General features: G+C 40.3%; 1 protein-coding gene across 1 annotated transcript in view; it reads right to left on the bottom strand.

Moving 5' to 3' along the window:
• The window catches only part of LOC142369705 (collectin-12-like), a 45,215-nt gene extending 33,060 nt beyond the window's left edge, over positions 1-12,155 (bottom strand). The window contains exons 1-2 of the mRNA XM_075452040.1: positions 11,893-12,155; positions 10,876-10,926 (exon numbers count right to left, since the gene is read on the bottom strand). Coding sequence (XP_075308155.1) covers positions 10,876-10,926; positions 11,893-11,899 — 58 coding nt within the window. The 5' untranslated portion in view covers positions 11,900-12,155. The remainder of the gene's footprint in view (positions 1-10,875; positions 10,927-11,892) is intronic.
• Positions 12,156-13,757: the final 1,602 nt, after the last annotated feature.

Raw genomic sequence — 13,757 nt, forward strand, 5'->3', positions numbered from 1 at the left:
CATCTACTTCCTGCTCTTCACTTTCGACCAGCTGCATCTCCTCCATCTTCTCTCACTTCCTCTCCCCTTCCTACCCTTCTCCTGACAAAATACTATCTTGCCCGAAGCCTCCTGCTCTCCCTGCATCTATCGGTTATCTCCAGTCCTGTCTGTTCTGTAGTGAGTTTCTCCCAAAACCAGGGTCTGGTCTGTACATCATCTTTTCGTTTACACCCGGAGGCTGTAGTTTAAATCTCAAGAGAAAATATGACCAAGCCTGACAAGTAAAACTGAGATGTAAAGCTGCTGGCTGACATCTGATTTTATTTTTTCTACTCATATTTTACTTCATTGTTCGTGGGTGTCGCCTTGGGAAATGTGTTCTCTCGCACATACAAACACACACACACACTTAATTCTAGCCTTTGTCCCCTTGTCACCACATTCATTTCTCCCTTTCTTTTTAAGTTTTCCAAGCAGTCCTGTTCAAAGCTTGTGGATGTTTTTAACACAAAACATGGACTTGTTTACTCGTGAATTTAAAATGATGTGGAAAAAAACAATAAATGAGAATCCCTTGCACGCAGTGCCACACAGTATAAAGAGACAGAAAATCAACAAACACCACAGTTTACTATGAGCGAGCGTAATTTCACTATGAGCAACAGGTGTGATGCAGCAAATTACAACTAATCAGGGACAGGTGCTAAAGAGGCAGCATGTGACAAAAATGCATTTGGTTTTGTTCACTATGTGCAAACAATAAGTAAGCAACTACTGAACGAGCTCTGAACGTGTTTTTTCACCAGCATATGATGACCTGGTCAGCCTCTGCTCTGGATATGCACTTTCCCCGTAAAGAATTGAACGCATGCCTTCTGTGATGTCTGAGCATGCCTGAAAACTTCCTGATTTTTACAAGAGAAGCCCTTAAAAGAAGCCCAGTGTTTTATTGCTTGGTCTATCCCATTCTAACAGGTGATTTCAGTAAGTGATTTCCCATCCCTGTCTACTCTCTACAACAGGTGTTAACCTGCTGAATGCTCGGATCAGGTTTTCGCATCTGTGTCTGGATTTACTGCTTACTTCGGCAAAGGTCACAGTGAGGTGTCAAACTGTAATCGGCTTTAAATGATATTAGGCCACTTAGCAAGCAGCAGAAGCATAGAAACACCATATCAACCTATATTAAGTCGTATAGAGCGGCATTACTATTCATATTGGGATGCTAATAAATCCAAGTTCAATTTCAACTTTGTTATTATCATCTTTCGATGGGAAGTCTGACACATAGGTGTCAGTTCTGCAAAGCTAAGCGGGATGGCTCAGTCAGTTTACGACATCCATTTACGACATGAAATGTGGAAATTACAACTACTTTATTGAGGAAACAAGAATTGTGATTCGTTGGACAATCAGAATCATCTGAAAGAATGTACAAAAACTTGCAGCTGAGAAGGGCAATCGAAGAAAAATCAGACACATGTGCAATGGCATGCTGACTGAAGTCTGAGGGCCAAAGGAAAATTCTGACAGTGGTATAGCAACCAGTGAAAACAGGGAATTGTACACTTCAGAAAAATATTAAGAGATCAAAACCGCCACCCAATTTAAAAAAAAAAAAAGGACTTACAGGGGAGGATCTGAGGATCCCATGATATTGGAGAAAAACAGAAACCACAGCAAAGTGCAGACAAATCCTCATCAGACATTCTGACAAATGCACTGCAAAGTATCACATGACAACATGTATTAAATATGCCAGTGTATGACAAGAGCCCGTGTTAACAAAACCGTACTTTAATCCCAGTTAACTGGAATGAATGAAGTGACGGGTGAGGTGTCTTTATGAAGCCAGGGAATGCTCTTTGCCACAAAGACCGACAGGACCGAACCGAGCCCCGTCTGTGCTGACACAGCTGGTTCCCGGCACAGACACCCCGACATCGTGCTCGGCTCCAGGAATGTTCCAGGGCTTTGCTGGAGAAACCATAACAAGTGCAGGAAATAGATTAGTGCTCTCTGGGTTCCACACCAGCAACAACCCTCCTTAGCCCGGCCTCTCCAAACCCACATGTGTGGGAACAGCAGACATGGCGGCGGAGGGAGAAAGACCATCATCCAGACTTTAGTGCACATGCCAAGAGGACGTGTCCCCATTGTTATTCATCCTCATCATGTGATGATCTTTAGGTTTATTCACTTTGCCAACCTGTCTTCCTCTAATGTTTTCCATTCTTCAACATGACCCATACAACATGATAAGGCAAACCGTTGAAATATCTCACTACAAATGACTTTGTGACACTACTATTAATGAACATATCCATTTTTAATGGGATATGTTCTGAACTGAACTTTCAAAGCATCTAAAACATTTTCTTCTACTCAATTCTTTTAAAGCTCGACAGATCTCAAGCTGTTGTTAGCAGCAGTGAGAGAGAGACTGTTTATGATCTTTACATGCTAAACTATTATATTGTTAGAATTTGCTTTGCAAGGGTCAAGATAAGCATCCAATGAACCAAAATGAAGCAATAAAATCACAACAGTCCTCATGAAATAAAAACTGATGTTTAAGTATTTTTATATGATTTGGCTTGTATGTTATCTGTACGTGACTATTTACCCCGACAATGACAAAAAGTAATTTTGCAGGAATTCTTAATGGTATTTCAGTTTCTCAACTCCTGGAAAACTTTATAAAATACTGATGACTAGGCCTGCGCTCAATGGAGGGCACTGACTTTGTGTCCAATAAAAAGAAAAAAGAAAATCTTAAATTTCAAGAGAGTTTTATTGGAATCATGGGTGGTGTCTGATCAGGCCACCGGAGCTAGCCAATCAGAGCAGAGTGGGCTTTTGGGGATTCAAGAGGGGGGCAACCCCCTTAACCTCAGTTTCAACAGGAGACATTTAAATTTGCAGGAACAAGTAGCAATCCTAAAGATATTTGTTCACAACGGGTGACATCTTTTATACAACGAATGCAAGTTGAGGATGTAAGAATATAAGAATGAGGACTTATTTAGATGTTAGAGGATAATAAACAAGCTATTATTTTGTGACTAGTGGGTAAAACGGTGCAATAAGCCATAATCACTTCAGTCGAATATTACTGCACAATCGCTCCAGAGATGGTAAAATGTTTGTCCACACGTGCAATATGAAGTTGTTTCACAGTCAGGTCTGAAAATTGTGAGATGACAGCACGTTTGTTGGCAGTTCTTTTTATTGGGTGGTGTTGAATCATGTGACCAATGAGTAATCGAGTTCGCATTGATTATTATTAAAAAATGACAGAGCCATGACCCTGGTTCACACAAAGTGACTTTTGTGCAAATCAGTGCTGCCGTTTATGAGAGGTCAGCATTTCCCAATTCCCCTTGCCCTGTATTTGTTTTACATGTTTACCTGATCCAACACATCTGTTTGAAATGAATGGTTCCCCATGTCGCTGCCTCATCAAACTCTACAGGAGCCTGATTATGATCCATTTATTTAAATCAGGTGTGTTTGAACAGTAACAAATCTAAAACATTAAAGGCAGCTGGGCCCGAGGAGCAGAACTGGGAAATGCTGCACTGAGTGACCTCTCCTTCAATCCTTTTATGATCTATTGCACATTTTGGAAATTAGAATATTTCTTACAAAAACAAAGCCTGTGACCCCCCCCCCCCCCCCTTCCAAAATACGCAGAGAAAATAATCTCCAAAAGTTAAGTGCCGGCCGCTTTTTAGAACAATCAGTCAGACCAGACTTTTCCTCTCATCAAGCACTAATGGCTTGCACCACTCTAGGGATGAGTCGTCATATGTTATGTGTTGAGGTGTGTAATGGGTAAATAGGGCTGGATAGGAGAATAACCTATTACTGCGGGTTTGGCCAATCTCATGGCCCGTTACAATCCAAAACTTGTTTGTGTGCATTCACCAAAAAATATTTTTCCCAACACTGAGTCAGTTTAAATTGTGTCCGCATTATCAGTGCTAAGGTATTCCATGTCCTTGAGACAGGATATATAGTTGTCCAACACTTATCCATCCATCCATCCATCCATCCATCCATCCATCCATTCATTTTCTATACCCACTTAATCTAATTCAAGGTCACAGGGGGCTGGATCCTATGTCAGAGTACAGCCTTGATGGGGCCACATCACAGGGCCACACAGAGACAAACAACCATGCACATTCAAACTCACTTGTAGGGACAATTCAGAATCCCCATCTAACCTAACATGCATGTTTTTGAACAGTGGGAGGAAACCGGAGTACCTGTAGAGAACCCACGCATACACGTATCCAACACTTATGATTGTATCCAACAATGAGACTAAAATGAATCCGAGTAAATCCATGTGTAAGGATGCACGCACTGTGCCTCTGGACTGTTTCATCTGAAATTGTTGTAGCTCATGGTTTGACATTTTTCCAACTCTGTGGGAACCTGAATCAATCTATTTGTCTAACTCTAGGGAATGATTGTGTCTGCGAGGTATGCTGTTTATTTGAAAATGCTGTTTATTAGATGAGCATTTTAAAGAATTTATTTCCTGTAGTTTCACGAAACATACAACTACATATCCCGTGTTTGATGTGCTTCATCCTGATACAGACTTGATCCAGTAAATTTAGGCAATGCTGAGAAAGATTGTCTATGATTGGACCAATTAATTCATTGATGAATCGATGTCCAATTGGTTCGTTTTAATGAAAAGGAGCATTAGTTTTTATTCTATGTAGAAGACCAGAAGAGGAAAGATGCAGATGAATTCAGAGCCTGAAATGATGAAAGGGTTTTTCTTGGTATAAATGTTTTTGATGACTCCTGGACATTCACTGCTTGGGCCTCAAATTGATTTGTGTTCCACTGACTTGCTAATATCCTCTGGAACATTACCTGTTAAGGACTATAAATGTAAAATAAACCACAGCAAAATTAATTAGGGTGAAACAGGAGGTGACGGAAGCTTTGTTCGCTTGAATGTTTTTTATGTTTTATTGACACTGGACGGTTCATGCACAGAGTCAGGCTAAGGACAGCAACTGACTCGCATTGGCCAATGATTTTACTGGCCCTAATGGGCCAATAAAAGTTCAGCCAAAGCTCAGGTAGATTTTGCTTTTACTCAGATGGCCTTCTTATGTCAGAACCCCACAGAAAAATAAATATGTTTAAATCCTGAGCACTGCGGAAGAGATTCCGGCCTGGCTCCAATTTGGCAAGGAGGACAATGTGATAACCATATGAATTTGCTCAGTGTGTGCACAGGTATGTGTGTGTGTGGTGTGTGTGTCCACTTGCATGCAGTTGAGTGGAAAATGTGTCTTTGTATATATTTTTGTATAAATGTACATGATATATGAATGCCTTCTGGATGACGAATGTGTAAGAAAAATAATCAGAAACAGCCCAGTGTGTTTAATGTAAATGTGTGTGTGCTTGCCCATCGGGCTCTTTCTGACCTTTAGGAATCTAACTTGTCACTCTGCACGTCAGTAAAAGTGCAGCCACCAAATATATTTCGAAAGACATTTCAACACCTGGTCACTTTGTGTTGCTTGAACATGAGTGCTGACATCACACAATGCATATGTTTTTCATATGCAAACCCCCATGGTCCTTGTAGGTGGGACGCATGCCAGAATATGCTGGTGTGTACACCTTTGATGAAACTGAAAGCTGTGTCAGGTTGTCTTGTAGATATATAACTGCATTTTATCCCAATAATGAGGTCATCTAGATCGTCAAACTTTGCTGTATTACAATGCATTTTTTATCTATTCTAACTTTATGTTTGCAGAGAAGCACTCGAGCCACAACTATCTGAATCTGAACTCTGCAGCATAAAAACACAGTGTTTTTGGCTATTACCTTTACAATGATGTAGCTCATTTATCATTCATACAGTTGGTTTTATGTCTGACGTCTGCTCTCATAGGTGTGAAACTTAGTTGTGATAGATAATTCATTGTGAAATATGAGCACAGTTGAGTTACGGTTATAGCACGACTTGGCCAATTAAGTAGACCACTGCCCTTGTTCCAGTATATAAGCACAAGAGATATCAATTCATAAATGTCTGTATGTCCGCCTCCACTACGCTAGATGACAATATGCCCCTTTTCAGCCTTTTTCTGGTTGACCTATTACATCGTGAACCAAAAATACTGATAATTTCGCTGACAGAAAATTGGTCCCATTGTCAGTTGGTGAATTTGAAAGCTTTACAGCTTTGTTCATTTCTTAAGTGCTATATGCTTCTTGGTCATTTTTATATAAATGAGACACACACGATACTTTGTAATTATTCTCTGTTGTTACCAGCTTCTTCTGTTACTTCCGCGTCAACTGTAGAGCATGGGCAGAGCACCAAGACCAACCAGGTCCAACTGAATATAGACCTGTAGGATTAACTCGACTCCAAACCCAATTTGAACTCATGACAGATGTGTTAAACCTCCGCTGATCCATGACACAGTAATTACAACTGCACAATAAAGCCTCAAAAATGTACAGCTGCTACATTCCCTTTCTCGGTTCTCTCCTGTGATACAGCTCCTGTTGACAGTCGATACAATTGATTAAAGGACAAAACTCTACAGGAGAGGCTTGGCAGATTGCATTAAACTGCTGACTGTCAAATGATGAATCGAGAGTTCAAATCCCATCCTGCAACAATTTTTATTCGGCCCTTTCATTTTTGTATGTCTGCTCCCTCTCTCAATAACTAAGTACCTGTTTGGATTAGAAATACGACACATTGTCTCAGACTACATATTTATTACTCATTGAACTTGGTTCCTGTCAAAAAACATGGCATTTAGTTGACACCTGAACACAAAATTCTTTGCAATTTGCTGCTTCCTGACTCAACAAACTATAATGTGAGGAACTGGCACTAACTATGGAGTGTGACCATGGTTCATTTCAGCATCCTAATCCATCTGCTAGCTTCTACTTTTCCCTATTATACTCATGTCTCAATGGTTCCCTGGAAAATTCTCCTCTTAGAAAGAGAGTTCTTAGAAAAAAAAAGGCAGTACAGAAATATGTGTAAATAGGCTAAAAAAGACAAAAGCCAACTTATTTTGTGGGTTCTTGTGTTTGCTCTATAAACCCAGCAGGATTAAGTGTTCCATCTTTCAGTGTTGAAGCATGACTATATAAAGTGGACACAGATTTGTACAACATTCACAGCTTTGACATGTCTTAACAATTTAAACACTATCAGTCTCCTGGGAGACTGTGATGAATTAAAGCAAAACACAGAGAGAGGAACTAACTGTTTGTTTCCCCATGAGAACTGACATTACCGCACTAATAGTGGAAGAATGAGGGCTTGTGATGGTTTGCATGCATGCAGGGCTATTGCACAACAAAGCCTCTGGAGTGTGGAAGCAGACCCTTGGAGCCGGCTCTTTTAAACAGCTGCCGTGTCCCCGAGAGGACAGTCGGCCTAAAGAGTTCAGCAACCCTCTCTTCCTACTCCTCCAACTGTTAAGAGTTCATCTAAATAAAGTTAAAAGTGAGCTGGATTTGGCTCTCCTCCCCACAGCTCTCTAATCTAATCCATGCACAGGACTCACACGCGCTCACAGAGAAAGACAAACAGGATGCCTCTACTCGGGTGACTCGGATGAAAGAGATTGTGTTCTAACACAGTTTGAATTCACCTCTGCTGGTGCTGACTCACACAGTGCAGTCCGCTGCCTCACATCTCCTCTCACAGTCCTCAGCCGAACTGTGTGTGAATGACTCATCCTGTAGGAACACCCTGCATACAGAGACACAGAGGCTCCGAATGCTAAATCAATCCCGAATCAACAATTCAGCCATGGAGCATGTGCTCAGTCTCCAAAGAGAATATTTATTATGTGTTAGAGAGTGTCTGAGAGAGTTTGACCTTTGCTGGTACTCTTTAATGTTGAATTTGAAGCACGAATGCATGCACTCAATGGGAAACATGTTGCCCAACACCACTTCAACAAAAGAAGTTCGAAATCTCACAAAAAAAACAAAAACAAATTGTGCAGCAGCTTATTTTAAAGGGTCATATACATGGCAAAAGTAGTACATTAGTAGTACCACACTACAGGTGGTAAAGATCTTGATCTGGGAGTAAAATGCTACGCAGAAGATGTGCACATTTCCATTCTATGACAAACTGGAGAAGTCTTTGGAGGCCTCTTAGAAGTAAATAAACTGCAATCAAGTGTAAAGCTTTTTAGTGTGATGACAGTCAACAGTGACACCCCAAAAGAGGTATTCAGCTTTGTCAGATCTGAAGAATATTTCCTGACTGAAGGAGTTTTCTGAGAGGAAAATATGTTTTTGCTACAAGGAGGAGCTTGACTGATCCATCTGGCTCTGCTTTGTTGGTCTCTGTTTAAGCTAGGCCGTGATAGATGGTGATGTACAGATGGTATATTAAATCACCTGCCAACTTTCTTTTTTTTTTCTTAAATCGATGATCATTCCCATTTTCCAACAATGGCTTTCCAGATGTTTTTTGATAACAAACAACCAACTTTCACGAAAAAACGTGAAATACCTACATTTGTTTCACAGCGCAATATGTTGCAGTTTCACAAAAAGGGCACAATAGCTATATTTTCCTTATGTTGTGTTCTTCAAGAATTCATCCTAAATTCTGATTAAACAGCACGTCGACATCTTACGTCTCCATACATATTTATGGGATGATGTCCACTTTCCATGTCTCGCTAGTATACATTTGGTCACAGTGGTCTATGGATTTGGTCAATAGACCTCTGTGATACTTTTTGCATTAGACTGATGGGTCAAGACTCATTTTGCACAATTTTTCAACAGTTGTTGTACTTTTATACTTTCCACCCTACTCACAGTTCCTCACTTTGCTTATTTAATGCACTCTAAATTACAAATGGTTAGAATTAATGCACAAAGTTGGGTCTGGATGTACCAAAATACTTGGTTGGACTACGTGGTTAAGGCTTACACATTTTTTTATTCACAGGTTGCAATACCTTAACCTGACTCACGTCATCTGGCTGCGTTCACCAACTACACCGGGGGGCGTTCCCTTTCCTCACACAAACATCTGAGGAGCCTGGGAGTCATAGCTGTTTCGTCCGATTAGAAAATAATCAGAGCCAATCATTAATCGCTGGGTGGGACTTTGGATGAATGGGCGGCGTTATGGCCGCCCATTCATGCTCCAGAGGGCGGGAGTCAGGTAAGCTCTGAGATACGTTACGGGTTGAGTCATTGGGAGTGGCTGAAGTGGCGTGTCAGTCAAGATGACGGACAGATTCTTCATTCAATCACATGCACGAGTTTTAGAAAAAATAGCCCCATTTGAAATCATGTCGGTTGTGGGCTCGTCCCAGATGGTATGCGAATACCAGAGGGCGGGAGTCAGGTAAGCAATACCTGCCTTGTCACATGAACTAGTGAAGAATTATGTTGGCTTCTAATTTGGGGGAACTGATCTTTTTTATCTTTCTTTTTTTCGTTTCTTTACATTTCTGGTCTACAAAATAAACTGTATAAGAGATGGATGTAGCCTCTGGATCTGAAGATTGCAATCAGGGCAAAAGTGTATGAAATCACCATTCTGTCTACTGGCCAGCAGGAAGCAACACTGCTGGTTTAAATGGATATGTATGAAGATGTTATTCTAAACCAATCTCAGTTAAATATGTTGCATGTAACAAATGTTTAAAAGCATTCACCTGTATTTCATTACAACTGTGAGATGAGCATTAATCCATTAATGGTCGCACTAAGAGAAAATGAGTAGAAACCTGTTTCTTGGCAATTTTTTCTTTTTCTCGTAGCAAAAAAAAAAGAATGTTTAAAAAAATTGAGGGATATCACTTCATAGTAACATACCTAAACAGGGTGGTAGAGATGCCTAAAGCAGGCTTACTTCCAAAATCTTTCAATAAGATAAAGTAAAATGTGTTTTTACTAAATGATAGAGCAGGACATTAAAGGGTTAAAAGTATTCACAACAACACATATTTACTTCAATTTACATTGTGGGATTAATGTGTCACACCCACTCCAGACATCCCAAATGTTGAAAGGATGTCTTCAAATGATAGTATCCTCGCTTATAGCCCCTCCAGCAAATCTCCTCTCTCCTCAGGATTTATATTGAGGAATTGAGACATCCTTCAAAACATTTGTCTGTTAACAATTTCAGAGTAAAAGGCAGGAGGGTGGAGGAGGGAGGAGATGAGGAGGCACAAATTGGACAAATAAGATGAGTATCAGTCTACAAATGGTCTGGATTTGTTCGGCAGTATGTATATCTGCTGAGAAACTAACACGACCTCTCTGCATGCGCAGCAACTCTTACACAAAACAAAAGCATATCAACTCTACGCTTGTGTTGCATTTTAACCGACACATTTGTGCTGCTTGTCTACCGTCTCAGTTTGAGTAACCACATTTTTTTAGATCCTCGACATGTTTATGTGAGTCCCCATGTTTAACTCAGTTTCAGTTGGTGTAGGCGAGGGGAGAGTTTCTGAAACTTCTTGATCTGGTGAGCTCTGTCAGCAGCCAATGGGCCTGCGGTGAGCTGGACCTCACAGACTGTCAGACACATTTTTGCTCAACCCAAATCCTGCCATCAGAGGCAAAACCATTCGTGCAAATATCAGGAAAGATGAGGCTCAGACAGCCAAGCTGTGAGAAAAAGTGCTCAGTTAGAGCAACATGCCAATACGAAGTAAGTATAGAAAAGAAAGAGTTAAGAGAGCCCACACACTTAGTGTCTTTTATTCATAGCAGTTTATACAAAAAACAGTAAAAGTTTTATGATGAGAGCTCCAAGTGTGCTGGCTTCTCTCTTTTCCAACTTAAAGAAAACAAGCAAAAAGATCACTTCTCACTCACCGAACCTCTTGTATCCAAAAGATTGTACTTCCTCCTCGTCTGCAAAATCGTCTGCGTGACATTAACAAAAACATATGACATTACTGTCTCATAGGCACATAGAGTACTGGGGCTACATAGAGTTTAAAACAGTTGGTAGGAGTCCTATAAACAAAATGAAATCGACAGAAACAATAAAGGGCAGTTGCATGACGCCAAGTATTTATAACGCTGTCCTTACAAAAAGTAGCTACCCTGTGTGTAGGAAAGCAGAGGCCAGAGATACTTCTGGCCTGTGTGTGTGGGTGTGTGTGGAGACAGGAGGTCCAAGGAACAGTAAAAGCAACAGGCTGTGGTTTCTCTGGGTTGTTGACAGTAAACCCTAATTACACTCTGCTACACTAAACTGAAGACTGGAGCAGAGCACAGAGAACATCTCTGGTAATGGCAGACAGATGGGGCTGAGAGGAGGGCATCTTGGGTGAGGGGGAAAGATAAGGGACACGGGGAGGGATGAGCTGAGTGTGTTTGTTGGGGGGAGGTCAGAGGGGTTTAGACTAGATGCACACATTATTTTACCTTAAATTAAATAAAACAAGTTCCTAAAACTGGCCACTTACTGATGTCAAAATTAAGAGTACGTGCCCTTTAAATGGCTACTTGTTGAAATTGAAATACAGCAGGTTGTGTTCACTGGTTTCCATCTGCCAGCTTCTCATTTTCTTCGCCATGCTTATCTGCATCTTTCCTTGAATGTTTAATATGGGGTTTTCATTCTGTCAGTGGCAATTATAGACACGCAACCTAATTGTGATTTGGTCTTTGATTACTTTAGGATTCAACTGGTGGGGAAATAAAAACTCCTTAGTGTTTCAGTACTTCTGCACCGCAGTACCGTAATGTCATCCAGATGTGACTCGCCGCAAAGAATTAGGCACAGATTGAATAAAGTGCAAAGACTGGAAAATTAAATCATCTATACATTTTGATAAAAACATGTATGTAACCTAATCCAACAAGCAGTCCTACATTTCGTACCTTTCATGGCGTTTTATAACTCGTTGAAGACTGTAGAAGCGATGAGGATCCCCGTCACTTTCTGCGCATCTCAGCATCCAGTGCAAAGTAGTAAACTTGTTCCAAAGATAGCGTCGTGTTCTTGTAATGATAGAAACCTATGCGTCTTTAATCATGTTTGGTTTTCAGTTTAAAATCCCATCGTCTTTGTTTTTCTTCTCGTTGCGGCTCCGAGGGGTTGCTGAAGCTGCGCTGTGATGATCCAGGAGTTTTGTCTCGCAGCGCTACGTAGATCCGAAAGTTACCACCAGAGTTAAGCTGCCCAAAACAAGACATTACACTTCCGGTGTTGATTTCAAAATTAAACCGTGTTTTCATTGCGTGTGTTTTATGGTAAGGATACATACATGAAAGCCTTTAAAGTGAAGGTATGCAGGAATTGTTCCTTTAAATAATAGATTCAGGAGCATTCTGTATTCTAGTATCTATACATGCTTCTTATAAGGAAAAACGAACTACCTCGTATTTCCACGCCTCAGATCTTACTATGTCACTTTGTTGGCGGGTTTCATCTCCCCCTAAAAAGCATTACAACAGTAGGTCAAATAGACTCCGTTGTAAATAAACCAATGCCAAAAAAGCAAGCTCTGATAAGTAAATAACATCCCAAAGTATGTTTACTGACACTGTCTGTTATGGGAAATACAACAATTTACAGTTGTGCAAACAAACTCGGCCGAAAGAATGCACTGTTTTCTCAAGCAGTCAGTTTCTCTGAAAGACATTCTGAGGGTTTCTTTCCTCAGACGAGACTACTACATTCACAAACAAAACAAGTGCAAATAAACGACAAACAGGCCCATAAATATGCAGGCCGTGTGTATGTGTGTGTTCGTGTTTTTTGTTCTTCATTAGGACCTCTTATGGTATTCTCATTGACCTTGTTGGGATTAGTGGAATTATGGGGACTAATAAGCCCAGATGTAACATGAGACATTTGTCATGTACTGGTTAGAGTTAAGGCTACGTTGTAAATTTAGGTAAACTGGGTAAGACATGAAATGATAATGGTTAAGGTTTGGTTTGAGTTATGCTTCCCACAATTAATTAATCAATATCATTACCATTTAAAGATGTATGTACAAGTTTGTTGTGTATGTATCTGTATTTGTGAGCAGCACCGAAAGGAACAGCTCTTGGTTCTTAGAAATAAAAGTCCTGAATGGTTGCATATATGGATAAACTTCAAGCTTACTTTGCAACATTTTAATAAAAACCTCTCGTTTTCAGTCAACATTCACAAAATGTAAGCACATAGCTTGCAAGGCATGTCATCAGCGGCTCAGACCTTCTTGACCAGACACGCTGAGAGTTCAGCAGTAACAGCAGTGTTTACCAGCATCTCACAGTCTGCTGTAACTGAAGAGGAGCACATGAAGCAGCCTCTTTCTTCTGTTGTTTCTCACATCAAATTAGGAAAAATGAACTACAAACTCACAGCTGCATACGACACGTAACAAATCAGTGAGTTCAAACTGAACCGGAAAGTCTCAATGGATTTTACAAGACATGGTGTGTAACACTTTTGCTTTTTAGCATAACCTTTACATGAAGAAACATCTAACCTGAAATCGGGATGAGAGATTATGAAAATATAAGACACTGTTCACATTTGTAGCCTGTTTTTTGAAGTTATATCATTATGTCTTGGCTCACATTTGTCACTTAAATTTTGGTTGCACCTGTGCATGATTACACACAAATTTCAAGTTGCGCACTTGTATGACAGGTTTTTTATAGTTTATAGATTAATTTAAAACAAATGAGAGCATATCATTTGAACCTGTTGGCTATGGTGTAGCATTCACTAACTTGTTGATTTCAGA

The sequence above is a fragment of the Odontesthes bonariensis genome, chromosome 20 (genome assembly GCF_027942865.1).
Source record: "Odontesthes bonariensis isolate fOdoBon6 chromosome 20, fOdoBon6.hap1, whole genome shotgun sequence".
Classification (NCBI taxonomy): Eukaryota; Metazoa; Chordata; class Actinopteri; order Atheriniformes; family Atherinopsidae; genus Odontesthes; species Odontesthes bonariensis.